Here is a 23,547-nt window from a genome sequence, read left to right on the forward strand (position 1 = left end):
CCAATAAAAAACAAAAGGCCGAGAGCCCTGAGCCGCTGCGTGCGTACCCGCCGCCATGTTTAATATGACCGTATGAAACACCACCGTATGAAAATACTATGTTACAAGTAAAAGCCCTTTACTTAAGTGAAAGTACAAAAGAACATCAAAAAATACTTGAAGTGGGCCTATCCAAGGTAAAACTATATGCAGAATAGCACACGTCACATCAATGCATGCTATATTATAGGGTATTATTGGATTATAATTAGGCTTCTAATGCATTATTGTGTATTGATGATATTGTTGGAGCTTTTAGAGTTGATAAAAGTGGAGTATAACTACTAATTATAGCCTACCTTAAATCACATTAGGTTATACATACTGATTTTTTGTTAAATTTCCACTGGAGATTAGTAAAAGTCTTATGTTATGATTATACTGTATTTTGTATCTATTGTTTTTCTGATACTGAAAAGTAATTAGCAGGATAATTTGAGGTATCAAATAAATGTAGTGGAGTAAAAAGAACAATATTTGCCTCTGAAATGTAGCATATAGGCTAAGTCAAAGAATGGAGTACCAGAAAATGGAAACACCCAAGTACCTCAAATACCTCAACGTTGTATTTAACTACAGTACTTCAGTTAATGTACTTATTCCTCCACTGCAAATAAACATCAAAAACGCACAACTATCATTCTATGGCAACATAGTCTATTTCCTGTTTACCGCCGAAAGCATTATGGGAACTGTAGTTTCAAGACATCATTCCCCGAATAGAAGAGAAGGAACAGGATAAACAAAATCTGTTGACGTTGATAGTGCAGCATGAAAGGAGAGAAAATAAAAAACTCAACTAAAAAAGTAAATATGAAAAGCATTTACTTTTACCTTATTCACCTTTTATCTTATTTATTCAAACTCAAATGCCTTACAAACATGATTCTCACATATACAATACATATTGGTATTACCAATATTTGCTTTGTGTTGAAAGCCTATTTGCTTTGTTTGAGGGGAGGTCTATGGTGTTTGACTACAAAAACCGACGGTCTAACAGCTTAGTGCCATAAGGTAATAAACTTTCTAAAATGATTCAACCAGTGTCCTAATCTGTAAAATGTGTGTTTCTTCTTGTAAGATGGTTCACGTTCAAGATGATCCTGATAGCCAATAACTGGAATTAGCTTCTTCACATAAAAAATGCCCAAATGTTTGTTACATAAAGTAATGATTGCAAGACATATAGTCCTTTATATGCAGTAGTAACATAGGAGCAGTACTGATGCAACTATTTTATTAGTACAAGAAAAAACCAAATGCATAGCTGCTTATGGATGATATAACAATTTGAAATTGCAACCCATTTAATATACCTGATTTGATGCACATTGCTCAAATTCCCACTGAGGTGTTACAGTGGGCTAACCCATGGATGTCAAACAGCAGCTGATGATCCTCACTGCAGCTCGGTTAAGGAAACATGCTCTAAATCATTTGACTTTCCTTCTACAAGAATGTTACAGAACATTTAGGCTATGTCAATATAAAAACAAACTCATATAGCGGACATACCAAACGGCGTTATTTCTGCATAATTTCTATGTTGTATTATTATCAAATTAAAAATAATAATAATAATAATATAAAATATATAAAAGTGAGGTCCAGGTCTATCTTTCTTTCTTGGTTGCATTTCAAACTCTCATCAATTGCTCAAGGCTCTGTATATTCTCGCGAGGTCGGATCATGATCTCATATGAAACGTCAGTGAGACAAATGTGAAGTCAGTTTATTTGGTTCTTTAATTACCTATAGCATCATTGAACAAAAGCCTCAATGCAAAACCTCCATGCCACAACTAAGCATATCATTTTAAACTAAATTATAGGCTTCCTTCCACATAGGTTTCACGGCTACTCAGCCAATAAAATGAAATGTTATTCCTCCCTACGTCCATTAGTTTCATACTGTTCGGTTATAGGCTACGCGAGATCGATGCCTTAAAACCTAAAAATGAAGTATGAAAACCTCAGTGATATCTTTCATATGTCTTTTGCCCGGGTTCCACCCTTAGAAGTGGCACACAGCCGGGTATGGTTTTTGTGTTTCCATCCCATGAGCTTGACGCAGTGCAACGTCGAAAGCCATCAGGATCAAACCGGGCAGAGCCAGCTATGCTGCACAATCATCACAAAGAAGGGGGAAGGCGCCGAATGCAGGCACATTCCCCGTCATAAACACCGCGCAGTCTGCTGCAAGACCTGTCTTATTTGTTATTTATGTTCGCAACACAAGCCACCAAAGTTTCACTGAGAAATTGCTGTAGCCCGTGTTAAATTCCGTGTAAAAAACGAAGCAATAATGCTTCGACTGCCTCTGATTGATAAACATTTAAGTAAATTACTATACGCAGACAGTTCCCTACTAGATTTACAAAATAATGTGTGATGAAGTAGCTAACAGCTGTTCACACAGTCATCGGGAAGTGAACACACATTTTACTGTTGCTGGCAGTGAGGTCGTACCTACACAGCACTGACGCATTTTACAATGATGGAACAGACAGAAGGAGGCGGCAATTATTAAGTAAATTAATAGGATCAGCAGAGATTTCTCATAGATTCCAGTTTCCACTGTTTGAAATAAACACACGTGATTAAATAACGGCAAACCACAGGTAAGTGTACAGTCAAAAGGCGACGGCAACACATTGTCTTAGGCTAGAGCCTCCTCTGGTGGCGAGCTCGCATATTATAAAGGTTGAATAGAAGAAATTCAAAGATTACAGCTGTTACAGTGTTTCCTTTGCAAGAGTGTTGTTATACAACAACGTTACATTGATTCATTTATTTATTATTTAAAAAATATTTTGGTCTATTTTTGTTCAGTGTAACATAAAAGACTGTAAATCTTTTTTGGTTCATGAATAGAAATGTAGGACTGTATACTGCTGATTTGAAAAGCCACAGATTATATGACAAATGTTTCAATAACAATTGCAAGTACCTGCATCATCCAGATGAGTGCTGCATTGCGTTGTTTCTAAGGCTGAAGCATTATGTGGGAATGCATCCATGTGACAAGCTCAAATACAAAAACACACAATTCCAGGTTTGGCTTAATGTAGCAGTGTTAAAAAAACTGGGGAAGAACTTATGTTAGGAGAGCACTCATCAGAAATGTATTTAAATTTAAAATAATCTTCTTCGAATAATAATTTAAAACATTATTATTTTTCTACAAAAAAAGTTAAATAACTTTGTTAAAAATTCACAAATTACATCTACTAATCTAGACTGTAGAACATCTGATGTCTCCCATGATATTTACTGAAAAGGCCATTTGTTGCATATAAACACTGGAGGTGTCAAATGTCCACATCACACATACTGGTCCATAAATATTGGTTTGCAAACTAGTTGTCACAAAATCATGCTTGTTATAAACTCAAGATATAAGGTGAAAGCAGAGAAACAGTTTGAAGACAGCCTTCAGTGTCAAACTGTGCACATTCCAAAGACACAAAGGTCAGTCAAGTGAAGTAAGCAAAACACATTTTTGAGGGGAAGGGGAAGGGGAAGGGTTTTCAGACAGGGAAATCATGTGACCACAACAGTGCTGCTCTTTGCATTGCACGCTGAATCTCCACTTCTTTTCACTTGCTCATCTTGCCAGCATAAAAACAATCTTAAGCAGTTTTGCTGGACAAGGCAACTTTGTTTGAATATCACAGATCAACAATAAGGCATTTCAAAGTTCTTAAGATAAGATAAGATAATCCTTTATTGTCATTTTAACACCTACAACGACATATTAGAGTGACCTCCCGTCGGTGCAGCAATAAAAAAACATAACATATGAATTAAAACCCTATAAAAACATAAAAAACATAACCACAAAAAAAATGAAATAAACAACAGACCTCTCACACCCCCCCTCACACACACAGGCATAATATATTTTAGCAGCACTGAGTGTGGTAACTGCCGTTGGGTAAAAACTATTCCTGAATCTAGTGGTCCTGCATTTGATTAATCTGAACTGTCTACCTGACGTGCATGTGGGCGCACTCTCACCCTCTGGCTGCATCTGGACAGGAAGCTCTTAATCCATGTGCAGGTGGGATATGGAATTCCCAGGTCCACCAGTTTGTGGGGGAGGATGGTGTTGAATGCGGAGTTATAATCCACAAAGAGCAGCCGTGCATAGCTCTCCTGATGCTTCAAGTGGGACAGCACAGCATGGAGGGCTGTGGCTATAGCATCCTCTCTGGATCTATTTGCCCTGTATGCAAACTGGTGTGGGTCAGATGTAGGTGAGAGGAATGACATAATGTGTTCCTTTACCAGTTTCTCAAAATACCTCATCACCACTGGAGTGAGTGCAACTGGCCGACAGTCATTGAGGCTGGTTATGTTGGGTTTCTTAGGCAGGGGAACTAGGATGGAGGACTTCAGGCAGGGTGGGATAGTGGACTGGGCCAGAGACTGGTTGAAGATCCTGGTGAAGACTCCAGCCAGCTGGTCCGCACAGTCCTTCAGCACACGTCCAGGGACGCCGACTGGTCCAGCAGCCTTCCTCGAGTTTACGGCCCGCAGCGTGCACCTCAGCTCATGTTCCCCTACTGTGAGGGTGGGGCTGCTGTGGGCCACAGGGTGAAGTTTGGCTGTGTCTGGTTGCTGCCCCTCAAAGCGGGCAAAAACAGAGATTCTTCCTCTGGCAGCAAGGCATCACCTTCAGCTGCACTGAGATTATTCCTGTTGTTGGTAAGATGCTGGACTCCCTGCCACACCTGCCTGCAGATATTGCTGTTCAGGTGGTGTCCGAGCCTCCTCCTGTAGTCCAGTTTGACCGTTCTGATGCCTCTCTTCAGGTTAGCTTGGGTCGCGCTGTAGAGAGCCCTGTCGCCTGCCCTGAAGGCAGTGTTCCTCTCTCTTAGTAGCTGCTTACTTTTACTTTTACTTAAATAACATTTTGAATGCAGGACTTTTACTTTGACTACTGCTTCCACCACTGGGTTTGTGATGGGATTATGGAGTCACTGTAGCTGTTTGCTAACACCACAGTAAAGAGTTATAAATCTATAATAAGTGTTGAGGGGGTGTACAGAGACCTACTGTGTCTGCATAGAATTTCAACCTGACTTGTGCCACCATCATTTCTTTTTTTCTCACTCAACTGAGTTACTTCCAGTTACTCAACAACACAGAGAAGTGGCCTGTAATGTATAAAGCTGTTGCGTACAGCGATACTGCAGCAGCTATAGTTTCCAAAAGATGCTTTTGTTAATTGTACTGTTAATCCTCAGAAGTGAGTTGTGTAGCTTACATATGTAAATTTGGTGGTTGATAATCTCAGTCCAGAACTGAATAAGGGTATATGATGCTGTGTGTGTTGTTTGTGTGTTGTGGTTACATGATAAGCAAAATGCAACAACTCATGTTTTAGCATTAGATGCCTGAATTTTTAATTTGAGCAATCATTTGCAAAATAAAGGAAAACTGTGTTCTTCAGCCTAAATAGCTGAAACATCATCACAGTCAGCATTGTGGAAAGAGTAGTTTAATGTGAGACCGTAGTACATGGAAATACACCTTCTTGAGAGTAGTTAAAAGTGGCAGACAAATGATTGCACCTCTGGCTGGAAATCCTCTGCCTCAAAAAAGTGCTCTGACTTCCGTCGTGTCCAGGTGGGGGCGCTGTGCCCTCACATCAGGCTTCCTCCTGCATTTAATCATCAAATTACAGGCAAGCAGCCTAAGTGAGGAGTAGGCCTTCCTTAACTACAGCAGAGTCTAAGGCATCTTCAGTTGGTTTGTATAACGGAATTGCATCTAATATTAGGTGCAAATAAATGCCACTATTGTGTAGCAAACGTTATGTTGCACTTTGAGCAGTGTTGAAAACATGCTTCAATAATTCTGCGTTTTCGGTGTCTAGTTGTCACACACACGGGTTTCTACAGTTTTCTCCCTTTAATAAAACAAAGTCCCTGCAGTGTTCTAATAATATGTAATGATAACACGAGTAGCCTAATGATTGGGGTCCATCATACTTCGAGATATTCACTTAGACAAAACATGACATAACTGATGAAAAATATTATTATTATTATTACTGGGCATTTATGTGTATTCTAATTATGACAGCCTTGTATCGTGTCGCTGTCGAATCTCATTAGTATTAAAATTGGGAACTAGTTGAATGGTTGTGATTTCATTTTTCCTATTGTGGTGCATGAATTTATCTTCAACGTGCTCCGGCTGCCGTTGGAAGTAGTTCCGGTGGTGTAGCAGCCGAGCGGAGCACCGAGAGACCCGGGATCTTCGTGTTGTGAGCGCAAATGCGAATAGCGGGTCGAGCCCGGCTGTCATGACTGTCAAACGACCACAGCAGCGGTCAGTTTGACGCCTGCAGAGCAACGTGCACGCAGACCAAGTGACAGCGTAAGGGCACCGCTGGAGCTTTTGTCTTCGACTGGATTTTTCAAGTGCAGAATAGGCGTCTGGAGCTCCTGAACCAGAGTACCACAAATCGAGCCGGTTCCTATTCGTTTACCACGGTGAGTAGTCTGTGCAGAAGAATTTTTAAATGTCAGTCATGGAGATTTGTAGCAGATAACGATTTGCCGGGAATGCTGCTGAGAGCCAGTGGTTGTACCGAATGGCAGGCTATGACAAGTTGACTGCCCGTCACAGCGCAGGCTACATGACTGCAGACGGTCTTTTTCCCAGATGCTCCATACATAAAGTCAACTTCTGTAACTTTACAATTATAGTCCCATGGGACCGTTCAGACCGTGGGCTGCCTGGTCATAGGCTGTGAGCAAAGGGGTGCTTCATAAAACCGTTCTCCAAGTGGCGAATTGTTTTGGACACGCAAATATGCACGAACAGAAGATAGTGCGTTGCACAGCTGCATACACTTTGAAAGTGGCGACGGTGGAAGCTTATCCCGTCTGAACCACAAACCAAACTCAGGCAAGTCCACAGTGATGTGTCCCCGCTAGAAGCAACGTACAAGACAGGCAAAATGTTATTTCAAGTGGCGGAGTCACAAAGTTTTTTTAAAATGCTTTTTTTTGTGTTTGTTTTCCAGTAAACTAGACTGTTGTAAGGAAAAGTGGACTAACAGGAATAAGAAGTCAGCTCACCTGGAATATTTTGCTTCAGGGGATTCATAAGAATTAAACAACTTTCTTTAATGTCATAAAACATTTAAATATATGTATCATTAACACTATGGCAGTGTATTTATTCATGGTGTTAATGACAGTTTCTTCTTTCAGTTACTGCTTGTGTCTATTTTAGGACAGTTTATCAAGGTGAGTATAATGACTTCTGATCTGCATCATACACACTAGTTTTAACATTTTGTTGATATAATTTCCAGAACTGACGTTTAGATTAAATGCTGATAGCGCTACAGTGACATCGTTTTCCAGGTAAATTAGGTGAAAACAGTTTAAACCACTGCAGACAGAAGAAGTGTAACTTTCTATACCTGCCTTCTTTCAACTGTGCATGCAGGTCACTCTTATTTACACTATCTGAGTTTGTGGATGGTGCAGTTATGCTCACACGCTATGGATTTTTTTTTCATAGGGTGCTTCAAATGGACCAGTGTAGCCTCTTTTCAAAAAGAGACTATGCCCTTACCATGGATGATGACCATCTTATACTGTCAAGGAGTCAGTTTCTTTCATCATCATGCTTCAGTGTGGAGAGCTGGCCAAAACTATACCGTTTCATCTCTTTCGAAAACACACAGACAAGGGGCGGTGTAAGTGTATTTGTGTGGAACAGACTGAGAAAGCGCTTGAGAGAGTACCCTGCTTCTGATTTCAATGTGCCTGTAATTCCTATCAAGATGAGAGCTGTCTGAACAGATTTCTCTCATCATTATTTGCCCTGAGATTTACTTGAGCTTGTAAATGGTGTTGATTGAGGGTAATTTGGCTTTTTAATTGCTGAACAGCTGCCACACTCACTGCTGATTGCCATTGTAGACTTTCTCAGTAGATCACTCATAGAACCCTAAATGCCTCATTAAAACGTTATGCAGAATTGCATGAAACGCGAAGAGAAGGAACCCTCATAATGTTTTACTGATTTGTGTTTTATCATCGGAAAGGTCGTTGTAATTATCGTCAGTGTCAGCAAATGCAGTGCTAAGAAATGAGTGGAGTAATGACTTTTTGAAAGTTGAATTAAGGGCTATTTGTGGATAGACTATATGTGTTTCAGTTGCTTTGATAATGATGAACTGCATATGCCGCTATATGAATCAACATGGCTTTTAAGATTTAATGTTGTCTCCCTGTATGTTCATTATGACTTGTAATATATTCTTTTTGTGTGACTTCATAAGTGACAGCCAGTCAGTTCTTCTCAGAATCTGCCAAGAATGATTTGCTACCCAGTTAAAACGTGATGGAAGTAAAACAGATCTAATCACAAATTGCGACAAAATATGTTTGTCAAGCAGGTATTGTGTGTTGTAGTGTGTTTAAGTACATGCTGAACTGAAACACTCAGCATCCTGGTGTGTGTGCACTGTTCTCAACAAGTTAATTTTATTGAAGAACCCAGGATGATTCATCTTAGCATGTGTTATTTAAATGTTTTAAGTCTTTTTTTTTGCAGCTCTTAAGTTGACACGCTCTGTAGAAGTTGATTGATGTCTTATCAGCAGCATCGAACCCTGTAAACAGTCAGACTAAAGACTGACCTTTTATATTGCCGTCATTATACAGTTTAACCTTGGAATGATTTGTTTACTTAGTGACAACATACTAAGTAAAAATATGCTGTTAGCAAACACTGACACCCACGCTCTTCAGTTGTACAGACTGATGCGTGGGAGCCGTCTCCTATTCTTTATCATGAATAGTTCTGCTATAGCAGCTGTGGGTACATCGCCTTGCTTGAAAGTAGCTTGGCAGGAAGATGGCTCATTTGCATCAGCTAGAAACCCTCCAATCTGCCTCTTTAATTATGAGGCCACTACAATGTTACAAGGTCATCGGGTCATTTTAATTAGTGCAGGTCATATCAATAATTAGCTATTTAAGTCACCACTTAGAAAGAGTCGCTATAGAAATGATCTAATATTAGAAGTAATTAACAGAGGGGATGTGGAAAACCCTCAGACTCATATATGGGTACACAATATAAATTCAGCTGTTCCATATAGGCTGTGTACTGTACTATAGAAAACTCGCCTGTCACTGAGCAGGGAAGGTGAACGAAAATGCATTAGAGCAGCTTTCCTCTCTTTTCAAGTACCTCTAAGTTCCCTGAGTGCTCCCAGTCACTAGGATTTTTGTCTTGTCCCCAAGAAAGTACACATAATTTGAATTAAAATGCAGCAAATCCTTTTATCTTGTCAAAACCCTCTTTGATTCTGTTAGGAAAGCATAGTTATGATTTAAAAGAGCAAGATGTAAAAGATAGGGGATGATCACTTTTAAGGGCCTGTCATTTGGGTTGAAGAGTTCAGTGCAAATCTTTCCTTGTGAGCTTGAAGTAAAGCCTGTTTTACACATGCTGAGAGCGTTGTTGCAGTCTACTGGCTATGTTTTAATGAGTAACAATTGTTAGCCAATTTGCATGTAAAACAAAGTAATTATAAACAAGCATCAAAAAGATGTAATACTTCTAAAAAATGTAAATTATCCTCCATTACAAAGCGCAACAAAACCTAAGCCGTGCCTCGGAGTCAGGGCCTCTAGGTTTTGGATGCTTGCTTCTATTATTAATGCTATTCACAAGCCAAACTTTCTAGGTTGGTGCAGTTGGGTGTTTTAATCTATTTTTGCTGTAAATTAATGAATTTTTAAAGAGACTAGTCCTTGCTGAATGAGGTTGGATGTGGGACTGTAGTTTGAATCAGGGTGACGCAGTGCTATAGCCCCCTTTTACTGTGCAAAGCATGAGTTCACAAACAGCATCCCATCTCTCTCTCGGGACCTTTTGTTGGGGGAGCTTGCTGAAATGCTGCACTCCTATGTTTTATTTATGACAAAATATGCCTTTTTAACTTCCCCGTTGTCAGAATCTGGAATTGTGATAGCTTTTTCCTCATCGGCAGTGGTGAGACTTCTGGGTTGCTAACTCCCTCCACCTTGGCAGATGTTTTCAGGTGTTATGTTCTGTGTGGGCTTAGTGAGTTAAATATTTTATTCGAGGCCTTCAGGGATTCGGTGGAACCTGCTGATTTTGTTACCGTCTTTCAGTCAGATTTTCTTTCAGACCTGAGAAAAATGATGTGAATTGGTATGTTCTGTTTCAGGTGAAATGCCACTTGGTTGACATGGACCAGTCAGCAGTTCTCAGACACCGCTCATGAAAGCGTTGTTCTGTCATGGATAAATGATTGTACTCTCTTTTTTTATCACTTTTTTCAAGCATTCATTTGCCTGACCACTCACTTTAAGGACTACGTCCACAACATGTTTGAAATGATGCATTACATTGATGCCTCTCCAGGTCTCCTTTGAGAATAAGAGACCGTATCAAACGATAATTGCTTAACCCGGCTTCATTGAGAGATGAGCGAACAGCCGCCATAAGGGCAGCTGATTTGCCTTGATATCTTATAATTGAACCTTTTCAGAGGTATGTTTTGTGGCACTGAATCAGAAAGCAATTTAGACATTCAATACTCCTTTTTGGACCTTTTCCTCCTTCCTTTGAATGGCCCACACTTGTAGACATGACAGCGCTCAGTATGCCTACAGACTTGCTTTTGACATATTAGCCTCACTCTTGCCGAGGCAGTCCTTCCGAGAAACCCCCTCTGCTCGGCACACTCCGGGAGGGTATTTTGTCATTACTTCATTTTCCTCTGAAAATATTTTGATGCCTCTTTCCTTTGGCTCCCTGCGCCCCCCTTCTCTAACCCATACCCCGTCCCTCCATTCAAAGTTCTCTATTAAAATGCAGAACTGTAAAGCCTCTCTCTCAATCTAAAAGCCTGCTAGCAGCAGGGGACTGTTAGCTGTTAGTGATGCATACAGCAGAGTGAGTGCATCACAGCTACGTCTAATGGGTGAATACATTCAATCACACACACCCTCAGCTCTTTTAAGGAGACAATGTTTCCAGTCAAAGCTGCATCCATAGTGTGAAGAGTGGTGTATTTAAATTCTTTGAAGGAGAAAGATTTCTTGTTCATTTATTTTTACATTAATGCTGGTAGTCTAATCCGGTAAGTGCTAGTTAATATCCCACAACCTTGAAGTTACTAAAGTTAACTTTTTGTTGTGTGCAAGATAAAAAGATGAGATGCCACATTCTCCTGTTTTGCCAGATTTCGAACCTATATTTATACCCACTAATATTACCCAAATGTCTGTTGCAGAACATGTATATTCCCATGAACATTTATATTACAAGCACTGTTTAATCAAACACTGCTTTTCTGTGTGATCAGCTGCCAGAATATCCCTCCTTCATTACTGTTACTGTTACCACTTCGGTAAGTTTTTTTTTTTATGTTTCCTGACCAGCGATGCAGAGTTGAATCTCCTGGGTTTTCTAATGTACATGCAGGAATAGTGTTGTTGGATGACAGCATGGGCCCATAATCATTGCATTACAATTCATTATCTCCTGTCCTGCAACAAAGAGATTCTATTTCAGGGATTATTTTCTGAACTGTGTTTAGAATTACTGCGTCTGTTCAGGGAGTCTAAACAGGGAGTCTAAACAGGGAGTTAATTATATATTTATTAATGAACGGATCTGGCAATTAGTTTTCTTGATGAGTTTCCATTTTGATTAGCCCTATTTAGTTTTAATTGCTTTTTAAAAGTAGAGTATTTAAAATGACACCCTTTAATAAATGTTGAAAAAAAATACTCTTGGGAAGTTTAAGTCCATAATATATAATAACCCACTATATATATTTTTTTACAGATCTGATCTTTTCAACATAATGTATATGTGTATTTTCAGGGGCTAACTTTGATGATACTGAACAATCTTGTCTGTCTTTGAAACACTGCTGTAGATTTGGCTGAGAAGTGTTTTCTAATGACGTTATAGGCAGACACTTCTGATATGAATATGTTGTAGTAATCTCCAGGCTCCATGCCAAAAGAGTGTATGGATGTTTCTAGTACAGGTGATTTACCCTGAACTGAAGAAACATCAGCAAAGACCAAGTCAGGAAGAGGTGTTGGTGTTCTTTCATTACATTGTATATATTGCTGTTTCAGTACAGTTAGAAAACCATGAACAGTTACATGAGATGACTACACTACTTTTTTGGTAAGGTATGTAGCACTCATCTCAGAATGCTACAGTGCATTTCTAGAGAAAACTAATAGCCATAAGTTAAGCAGAGATATATTGTACGCTGTCTTTTCTGCAGTGATCATTTCCTCCCCTGATATCACACAGACCTCTGAGCCTGATGTGAAACAGAGCAGATATCAGGAACAAAAGCAACAGTGCCGAGGTTAGCCCAGTCACTGTGGGACCAGTTGACTGAATCGACTAGGTAATTGGTTGTGTCCCGCCCAGCAGGGCCCATCTCCTCAGAAGGTTAATGCATGGGATGGTAAAGGAATGTTTAGATGTTGATTTCTGTATCCTTAGGAGGCTGAAACCCTCTAGCCATTGTTAGGTGTTCATTAGAAATAGCCCACAATTTAACTTGTTCACAAAACTTGCAGACCTACATTTCCATAGAATATAAAACATCATATTGAATTAGCACCAAACAAGGCAAATTTCTTTGTTGAATTAGTGTGGTATAAATGCAACATCTTCATTCCAGTGATGAGTAACAGTTACATGACATTCTCAGTCCAGTAGTGACAAATCTATGAATGTTCTGTGACTGACTGAAGTACAGAACAATTGGTGAGTAATTTGCCATGTGTACCAAGAAACGGTCTTTGTTTCATCCTGAATCATACCAATAGTTTTTGCAAAAGCCTGCACTAGCAAAAAAAAAAAAAAAAAAAAAAAAAGTTCTCTGAAGAGCATCGCTCTAAAAATAGCTACCAAATTAAAATGTTGAGGCTTCTTGAGTTTTTAATTGTTTGAGTCTGTCTGAGGAGGATCTCAGATGCGGGGGAGGGGTGGGGGTGGGCATGGATTTGACAAGAGAGTGAGGCACGTCAGGAGTCAGAGAATGGAAACATGGTGTTTCGGGGGGGCGGGGGGGGGGGGGTGAACATAGACAGCGAAAGGGGACGATCCTTTCAGCTCCTCTGGAGGGTTGGAATGCTTCCTGAGCTGTTCCCCCGTTTTGCAGGCACTTGTGAAAACAATTCCCCAGCTTTTAGTCACTCTGCAGATCCAATTGCCATTTTCACTTCGGAGGGAACAAGAGTGAGAGGCAGTCCAGATAGGCAGAACACAGAGCGTGAAAGAGAGAAGAGTTTTAATCGGGTTGGACAGATGCCGAGGCCAGTTGAGTGGTTGTGCGATATTAATATCTTATAAAGGCTGCCTGACAGAGCAAGCTCATCATCTTCTGTGGATTTGTGCTTGTGTGTTGCAGCAGTGGCAAAATGAAGAACTTGTGAACATGCACGAGGGAAGGACTCTGCCTTTCACAGTGGTGACTTCCCCAGATGCTTTGGCACAAAGAAAGATGGAAAGGAATGGGAAGAGTAAGACACTTAAGTTATACCTAGTCCCACATACTGTTTTCTTCTCACTGTGTAATTAATGGACTACAACAGTTTGTGTAAAGTTTTTTCTTATCCATAGCTCACATTGCCAGTCATATTTAAATGTAGTGTTAAAGGCCAAGTAATGAACATGCCAAAATATTCAGTTTTCCATTATACAAAAGCTATTTGTATGTAGAAAATAATGTGCAAGTCAACATCTCTGTCTCTCTGCCAACGTGTGCTTTCTGCTGTAGCTAAAGGAGGCGAACAGGCATAGTAAACAAACCTCCTGCTTTTGCAGACTTGAGCCAAAGCTGCTGCACAGCACCCATTCAGTGAGCCAACAGGAAATCCTTTATAGGCAACCTCGCTGAACCTCTCAACGTTTCCTTTTGACACCTTGACCTTCAAAGCACCATGACCTCTGAGCTGGAGAGTAGCCTGACATCAATGGACTGGCTGCCCCAGCTCAGCATGAGGGCAGCCATCCAGAAGGCAGGCACAGGACACCACCACCACGTACACCACCACCACACTCACCATCCCGGGCACGGCCCTGCCAAGAAAATTGCCCATCTGGATCCAGGAACAACGCTGGACCAGGAAGAAGCTGCACAGCACAGAGATGGTAAACCACCCTACAGCTACGCCAGTCTCATCACCTTTGCCATCAATGGCTCACCGCGCAAACGGATGACCCTTAGTGAGATCTACCAGTGGATATGTGACAACTTCCCCTACTATCGAGAGGCAGGCAGTGGCTGGAAGGTAAGACAAAACGAGAGGCAAACCATGATTTTTGATCTTCCTCATTATGTTGGAGTTCAGAGAACAAAACATCTGTATTGGCTAAGCACTCAAGGCTGTCTTATTCACACATTTTTAATATATCCTCTCTATGTTATGTAATAAAAGAGTAAGTAGAAGACATCCAGGTAGCTGGCTCCCCCTTTTTTGGCTAGTGTTGAGTGTCACTCTTTCATTTTCGTTTTACTGACAAACATCAGAGACTGTTCATTTATCACATAGAACTAATTAGCATTCTTTAACTTAAAGACACTGAATTTCTTTTCAGCTGCTAGAAGGTCAAATGAGACTCAAAACAAACTCACACCAGAAACCACTCCTTATTGCTCTTTGCCCTCCTGTCCTGTCCTTCCTACAGATGCCTGGTTGCAACAAGCTGTACAAAATGCAGCCTCCAGTCCAAAGCTAGTGTTAGCTAAAACCAGTGGAACGCTCTGATTACTGCTGATGTGCCACAAAACGCTAATGTTGCACAAAGCTTGAATTACTCCCAAGCTAAAATCATTAATTGACATCAGTTTCAGTAGCTGGGATTAAAACTCTTTATGGCTCCACGTGGTTCTGAGGAACAGAGACTCGACAGATTTGAACAGATTCCAAATTAACCTGGTCTGGTAGCCAGTTATACTTTCACATGCATGCCATAACATAAATTGAGACTTATTAACTTATTACTTTTGAATCAGGACCTCCAGTTTTGGAGCAAGTAGCACAGGAAAAATAAGGAGCAAAGCTAAGTAGGTGAAAGATAACGTTGTTATGTTTAATTGTGGTTGTCTAATTTTCAGGCATAGCTACTTGTAGTGCTTCTACTTCCTCACCCAACAAAAGGTGATTACAGTCTTTGAGTTTAGCCAAGATATTTATAATTTACAAACGGTGAAGGATAATCTTAGATTTGACAAGGGATTTAAAAGAAATCACATTTGATACTGGATTTAAATTTGACAAAATGCTATCAAACCCCAAACCTCCTGCAAGTGCTCAAAATGAAAAGAATCTGATCCAGCAGTTGCCTCCAACAGCACAGAAACCTTTTAGTGAACCAGGAATGATTGACAGGTGCATTTCGTCTCATTCAAATGACATTATTAAATCCTTATGTAAATGTAGCTATGCAAATCCTGGCTAATATGAGCAGAAAGGTGGCTGTGTTATTGGAGACAAATGAAAAGATCCCTATGGATGTGTCTTGGGGATTCTCTACCTTATTAGTGAAGAAGGGGATGGATATAGTCCTTCCACTGACACGTTGAAAAGGCTGTCTGCAAACTATCAACCAATTCATCTCTCTGAGAGCGGGAACATTTTTCTTCTTCTCTCATTATTTCTCTCTCTTTCACTTTCCATCTTCATCTCCCAAGCACTTGCACTACCCCCCCCCCCACACACACACCCTCTCCTTCACTCTCTTAGTCACCGACTCCTCTCTTCTTCTTTCCCTTTCACTAACCTGTGTTTGTTCCCCATCTATAATCTTCAACACACTATTCCCTGAGCAGAGATGCATGCCAGAAATGGAGACAAAAAGGTTATGATACAAGCCAGGTTGTGTTGGCAGAGCTTCTTACCTGCATGTAGGATTCAGTCAATTAGTTTTTTTGTTCGAAGAAAGAGAGGATAGGGGTTACTGAGACCATTCAGGCTTCTGCTGGTTGTATTTGGTTGCCAGGATGTTTTAGTATCCCATAATTACATCTCTAGATTCATTGATTTGTGTGTGTGTGGCTGCATTCTAGTAGCATCATTAAAGCACTATACTGACAGCATTGTGGTTTTATTTTTACATGTTCTGGCATTTGTCTGCGATATCAGTGCAGAGAGTTGGTTGCCCAAAGTTATGTTGCTTTCCACTTGCTGTATGTCAGGGTCATATAAACAGTGCTCATTATTCTTTTATTTGTCAGTATATATATTTTTTGACTGCACATATTTTTTTAAGGAACCATTGTGAAACTCTAAGATATTCAAACAAAGAGCTAATGCAGTTTGTCTTTTCTTCTTCCATAAAGAGTCTTACGCAGATCTTTGGAGAAGGAACATTTCCACAACCACTGACCTGTGTATGAACTGACATTTTAGAAACATTTAAAGTAACAAATTAGCACTTTGCAGTTATTCAGTGTAAACCACTGGTTACAATGCTGTGTTAATATTTGGGAAAAGGATGCACAGGAGGCATGGCCATCACAGGGAAAGTTACATAAGTTCGGTTCATTCCAGTTCAGGTGATTGCTGTTAGCTGGGCACACTGGGACACATACGCAGAAATTGCCCGTCTGCCACGTTCTGCAGATATTGTCGACTCATACATGCACGCGTCGCAAGTGCGCAGTTTGAAATGCACGTTTTCTGAATGTACCAAGTCAAGGCGGACGCTTGAGCTTTCACAAAACGCCTCATTCATGGTCCATGCTGTCTCCTTCATCCTCTGCCACACATGTGTGCACACTCACGCGGGCTTGTACACCCACAGAGAGACTCCCGCTCAGGTAGGCAGTGTACGTGTGCAGTCTACAGATTACGCACGGGGAGCTCAGCGGGAGAGGGTATGGGGTTGGGGGAGGCGGGGGGAGGAGGGAGAGGAGACTGTCAGAGAGCAGAGGAGAGTTTTACTACCCAGCACACGAACTCTGTCTGCTCTGTATGATAATGTGAGAGCGCAGGAACAGCAGAGTTGAAACCAGGACAACACACAGTCATACGCACCTACAGCACACGCACATTCATCAGCTTTCATCCTCAGCAATCACACAAATACGTAGACTGGTCGAACACCATGAGCTTACTTAAGCGTGCATTGTGTCTACACACAAACACAGAGACACGCACGCACGTCCACACTTTCAGATGCATTATACGGCCAGTCTAGTTAGCTGTCATAATCGCATAGCTTTTCAAGGTCATGAGAAATTTTTTTTTTTGTTTTAGCTGGAAATGAATATGAGGAGCTCTTTTCATCTGAGAAGTAATGATGAGAAGTTTCCTCTGGGGCTGTGCAGGAAGTTTACAAAAAGAAAAGTCACAAAATTAAATAGCATGCATAAGATATTCTGTTTATGGAGCTCAGTCACACCTCTAGATTCATCTTGTGTAACATGCATTGTAGCATGCTTAGTTTTTAGAGAAAGGAAATCAGTTGGACTAGAGACAGTACTGTATACTGGAACTGGAGTGAAATGCAAATCTGTTTGCATCAGGCTGCGTCAGTCTAGTGTTATTTTGTATCTCCCTTATATTTGTACTGTACCTCCCCCTCTTTCAGCCTGCAGCCTACACTATGCGCCACCCTATTGCCCCATGCCCTTTGCAGCCCCCTTGCTGCCCTTTCACACCCACGTGTCCCTCCACTATAATGATACACAGCAAGAGACCAAAGCCACACAGGGGTTTCTCTTTCTTGTTTTCTGTCTTTGTCTCTTATTTGTCATTTTGTCACAGTGAGTCATCTGGAATGAAATCAGAATGCATTTTATTTATTTATTTATTCCAAGAGCGGTCAGGATCTTACTCTAAAAGCCATCCTTCAACACCTGCCCGACAGTATTCTCTGTTTAGTGTCGAATGTTTTGTCATTTGTTAAGCTATAGCTTGTTTTTGTACTGACTTGTCCTGATGATGTAACAGACCATGCTGTGCTGTTCTGTTCATGCTAAATACAATGTTGGGAGATTCTGCACGTTTAAAGCTCATCTCACCGTTACATTATTAGTGACATGTGAAGGCCTTCCCATTATTTTCCATTTGAGAAATGCAGTCTAGACTTGTACCTTCACCACATGGCTTGTTGCAGTCTGTGCTGACTCACCTGCTCTCTTGCTAAACCCATCGCCTCAGGCTAGCGCCCATGAAGCCAAGCTAATTGCCTGCGAATTAGCGAGGCCTAATGTGACGTTGTAAAGGGCAACACCACCGCGATGGCCTTTGGCCTTTGGCTGAACACCACATGTCATAGACAATCACCTTTTATGAATCACCGCTGGCCCATTATTCTGGCTTCCATCTCTCCTGCCTCCTCTGTGGGAGAGCTGCGACTGAGTGCAGCGGAGGTCGGTGCACAGTGTCAAGTGTACATTGTATGGGGAGGAAGGCTGTTGTCATTGGCTGCTGGGAGTCATTATGTGTCTGTAGCTGCACTGAGGCTCCTGAACTTGTGTCTCATGAGCACAACTGGAATTTTAACAGTGCACAAGGTGATATGTTGTGTGTACAGCTTGTGTGTGTGTATGCCTGAGTGTGCTTTTGTCTGTATTTTTCAGTCATTTTTAAAGAGTCTGATTGTGATGACTGGGAAAATGCCATACCCTTCTGTTTGTTTTCATGCTTCTCACCTCTGGTAGTGAGTGTGTCCCCTTGTCACTCAGTAGTTGTTACATGTTCCTCAGCATTTCCAGTTTACATGTCATGTTGGACCACCCTGCTGTCCAGGTGCATGTCTGTGGACAGGTCTCCCTACTGATTCAGATTAAACCTTCACTCTAACTAAAGACTTGATTTCATTTTGATACTTTGCTATCGTAGCTGATAGATGATAGGTAATACAAGTAACCTTTGAGAAACAAAATCCCAAATTTAGTCACAGAAATTTTAGCCCCTGTTGTTCAGAGTTCACATATATAAAATGATTCTTTTGCCATAATGTAACCCTTGTCTCATCCACCCCAAAACATCTCTCAATAGTATCACAACTGGGTTGTTTGGACACTGTCAGTCAGATTTGATAAAACCATACGGTCTTGATAAGGCAGATAAACATATGTGTTGGAGTTTGATATCTAAAGATAAAAAAATGAATCTGTAATGTTGTAGAGAAATACTTCAGCTTTAAAGCCAAACTTGCAGGGACTTTGAGTTACTTTTTCACAACTGGAATATGAAAATATTGATTAACCAAATGAAATTACATATTTATATTTTTATCGTATGTGTGTGTGTGTGTGTGTGTGTGTGTGTGTGTGTGTGGCTACAAATAACAGCTAGATTCTCAATTTGTCCTTAAACCCAACAGTATATATTAAAAATACAAATGTGGTGCTGCGTAATTCTCTCATTAGTTCACCTTTAACTTCTGCCAGACTGGGAAATAAACAGTGTTTGTGGCCGTGGGGTGTCCATAGCTATAAGTCATTTCCTATGATTTATTGGTTTTGTATTGAAGAAAAATACAGATATACACACATACAGTATATACATATTGTACTTGTATGTGAAACACTACTAAAGCTTTTAATTATATAGTAATCACTAATGGCAGTCTCACTATTAAATTCTTAATTAAAAGTGTGGAATTTCTCTTGCTATCTCCTTGAGGATTTGGCACCCATCCAGCACTGTATTTCCCTTTGGAACCAGCCAGGCCTGTAGCACTCTCCATATGGCTAATAATAGGCTTAAGGCTGGTTTTCCTAGCACTCTGGAATGCAACAATTATACCGCAGAATGAGCTTATTCGCTACTCCCTGGGTTTGTATCCCACAAGGAGACATGGGCCGATGCTTTGTCAAATAACATGAATAGGAGACTGTAGATATTTTGTCCGGTTTGACAAAGTCGAAGTAACAGTTTTGCAGTGTGCTCTAAGCACCTTCATTGCAGTCAAACATGCACTGTATTACTGGGTGTACGCTTTAGCATGAAACCACCTAGTTATCCTTTTCCACGACTGCAGTGCATCCAGACTGAAATGGAGACATCTGAAAACCGTTCACAGGTGAAAAACAATGTGTCTCCACACTAGCACATGTTTACTGCTGTAGAGATCTCTGTCCCCATTGAAACATTCCAAACAAGGAAAAACTTTATAGATCTCCTCCGCTCTGTCCCTTTTAAGGTCAGCAAATAACCAAATTGTGCACCACAGCCAATATCAGTGAAGGAGAGGGCCAGAAGCAGTGTGGCTGCATTGCTGAATCTCAGTTGGTAAACCTCAGAGCTCACAGTTTGTGTTCTCCCTTACATATTTTGTAAATTCTGTAATCAGAACACTGAGCTGGTTCAACAGAGGTTTGATCACCGTGCCTAAATGTTAACTAACTAACTGCAGTAGCAGCTCCTGCGTTGCTACCGAGTCACTGACTATTTTTGCAAGGTCATGTGACGTTATACACATTAATGAGAACACCTCTATAATTTGATCGGCTATAGACATTTTAATCACAGAGGGGGTTAGAGAGGGTTTCTTAACTTTACGTTCACGTAGTCCTGGCTCGGGTCTGAACAGGCTTAAGTCATACGGTAGTTTTTTTTTTTTGTTTTTTTTTAAAGCTAAGTTTCTGTGCGATTAAAACTACAAAATTGAGAGGAAAATGTGGTTTCAGATTTAGATGGCTTACTGTGGATTTTGTCTCTACCTAGTGGCTAACCAGTGCAGTTTTGGCAGTTATGAGCCAAGCACACTCCAGAACGGCTTAACACAGCTAAGCTCAGAAACCCGTTGCAGAATTGTCTTCAGTTCATCAAGCAAGAGAAACAACAGAAAAAGCAAGCTGTCAAACATTACTGGGATGCGGAGTACACCCAGAGCACTTCTTCCTGGCTGTCCTCCTTCCCTCTCTCCCTGCTCACTCGCCTACTCTCCTGGAAAGCCGCTGACAGAAGCTGTCACTGCACCACAGCGCTCTGCTCGACACAAGCAGCAGCAGGAAATGTGCCACCGTGACCTCTTGGTGCCTTGCAACTTAGTTTGGTCTTTGTGTTATTTTTGAAACATTATATTTAAAAAGATGAAAGGATTTCTAAATCAGTTGTGAGATGAAACATCTTGATTTGACACAGGGAGCTTGGTAATTAGTCAGTTCTGATATTTGGTCAGGACCAGTAGGGAGGGCCACATGTTTGACCTTTTCAGGCCTCTGAGAACTATTCGAGTCTGTTACAGGACTAACCCTCTTTGCTTGAACTGCTCATGATTTGTATTTAATTTTTTTGTTCGTGAAGGTAGTTGTTTTGCTGAGCTGAGCTGTGATCAACTGGGTCCAGCTAAGCCATACTGGCACTGTGAATGTTTCATAGCATGACAAGGTAAAGGAATTCGTTTACCTTGCTGACGTGTTGGAGGTGTGCTGGTTTGTAGAAAATGAGTAGCCCATGTGTGAAAAAACGCAGCCCTCTTAGTCATTTGGATGAAACCGGATCAACTGCTGCCTGGCAAGGCGCTTCAATATCCAGTCACATACAAAGCAAGTGCACATTTTTGGTGGATTACCTTGTAACATGAACGGAGTAGGTTTTGTCTCATGATTGTCATGATGAGAAAGAAAATAACTGCCACTCGGATAACTCTATTAGAAAACATTGTGTGTTTTGGTGTCTGATGAACGACGACATTAGTGTGTTAAACTAAATCTGAAATTGCTGGATCATATATCATTGTCTTACCTAACAACATGCCTCTCTACTAGTACAGCCATCTGCACAGTTTTTGCTGCAGGGCTTTTTTCATTTGCTCTTAAGAGACACTTCTTTATTGAACAGCTCACTGTGTCTGTTCCTGCTTGGACTTTTTACTGTAGAATGGCACCGCTAACGAAGCTCAGCTAACTCGCTGATAAACACCGTCTGTTCCTGCTGCTGCAACCTGAACATTTCCTATAGCTGCTCCTGGCGTGATGATGGAAAGCTTTTAATGTGAAACAGCAGCTGTAGGAAATGTTTGGGTTGCACCAGCAGTAGCTTAACACAGCTGTGATGCAACTGAAATCTATTAGTAAACAGAAACATAAGGCAGACAGAACAGAGATTTAGTTAGAAGCTATGACAGTACTGAGATGAGTAAAAATGGCTTTTTCCAAGCAAGGTACATGATGTTTAAGGGGGTTGGCCATCAAAGGTTTGCCAGCGTCACAACGGTGTGGCTCGGTATCCCATCTGTGAGGACGCAGTGGAAACACATGATTTCATGTCTTGGCTCATCTTATGTGACCAGCGTTGGTTACAGATTACTAGTTACCTTGATTAAAAATGTAATGAGTAATGTGACTATTGTAATCACTTCATTAATGTAAAGTCACTTATTACATTTGATTACTTTTTTAAGAAAATGTTTTAGAGTGGGAAATAAAGCTGAAACTTCATAAAAATATGCAGCCTACTGGATGGGAACTGAGCAAAATATAGAGCTAAACTGCATTTTAAAATGCAAAAGGGGTAAAAACAAAAAAATGTTTATGATTATTCACTGGTACGAGCACGGGTAAAAAATAGACTAAATGCAGGCGGGTAGCAAGTGGAATAAACAAATAAATAAATAAAGGTGCAGCTTCTTTTAAACATCTAATCCAGCATAATTTTATCAAGCCTAAATAACCAGTACATTTACTGTGAAGGCCTATGGCACAACCTTTGACTCCTCATCTCGCAGTGGTCAGTGTGTCAAATGGACAATCTAAAAGTGAAAATAGCCGGTGATGAATACAAAGCTGTGGACAGTACATCACTGAAGGCCAAGTTGGTTGTATGGGAGAAATTCATTGTGGTTACAGACACTGAGAACAATGTTGTCCTTGTAAATAGTGCCAAAAAGTGTTAGCGTTTGTTTGATAGCCACAAGCTAGGCACTTCCTCACTAAGGGAGTAGCTGCCCAGGTGCTGTGTCCATCCACAGATACCTTTCCAAGAACACAACTCTCAAGCACTTTAAAGTAAGTTACTATGTAGCTTAAAGTCTATTAGGTCTGGATTTCATTTAGAAATAACTCAGGGGGTCGGGTCAGATGCGGAGCTTTCCAGGTGTGGAGTGGGTGCTGATTTTCAAAATTGGACCCATGCAGGACTGTGCTTCACACTGCACAGTAATGTTAGAGGCCTTTTCTGATTTCATCAGGAAAGTACTGTTGAATTTCCTACAATGAAAAGCATTCTTGTCTGGTGACACTTGGCATTGTCAGCTGGTTGCAGCCAAGCATGGCAGACTGATTATAGCGCTGCAGATTGATTTGACTGGGCGAAGAGAGGCGGTGCAGAGTCAAACAAGAGAAACAATTAAAAGCAACGTTCAAAATGTAACACATGCTGCCAAATTAATGGAGCCTATCTATGTAGCTGCAGAGACAGCTCCTTTAAACCATCTTAGCCTTGATGGTGTTGCATTTAAATTTGTCCCAGTGTGTTTTTTTTGCACTGCT

The 23,547-nt window shown here is 40.8% G+C and overlaps 1 protein-coding gene across 1 annotated transcript in view; it reads left to right on the plus strand.

Moving 5' to 3' along the window:
• The first annotated feature begins 6,177 nt into the window (after positions 1-6,177).
• Positions 6,178-23,547, plus strand: part of LOC109968981 (forkhead box protein J3-like) — a 54,692-nt gene continuing 37,322 nt past the window's right edge. The window contains exons 1-3 of the mRNA XM_020615600.1: positions 6,178-6,547; positions 13,504-13,615; positions 13,920-14,386. Coding sequence (XP_020471256.1) covers positions 14,036-14,386 — 351 coding nt within the window. The 5' untranslated portion in view covers positions 6,178-6,547; positions 13,504-13,615; positions 13,920-14,035. The remainder of the gene's footprint in view (positions 6,548-13,503; positions 13,616-13,919; positions 14,387-23,547) is intronic.

This window comes from Monopterus albus, unplaced genomic scaffold (genome assembly GCF_001952655.1).
Source record: "Monopterus albus unplaced genomic scaffold, M_albus_1.0 scaffold6.1, whole genome shotgun sequence".
Classification (NCBI taxonomy): Eukaryota; Metazoa; Chordata; class Actinopteri; order Synbranchiformes; family Synbranchidae; genus Monopterus; species Monopterus albus.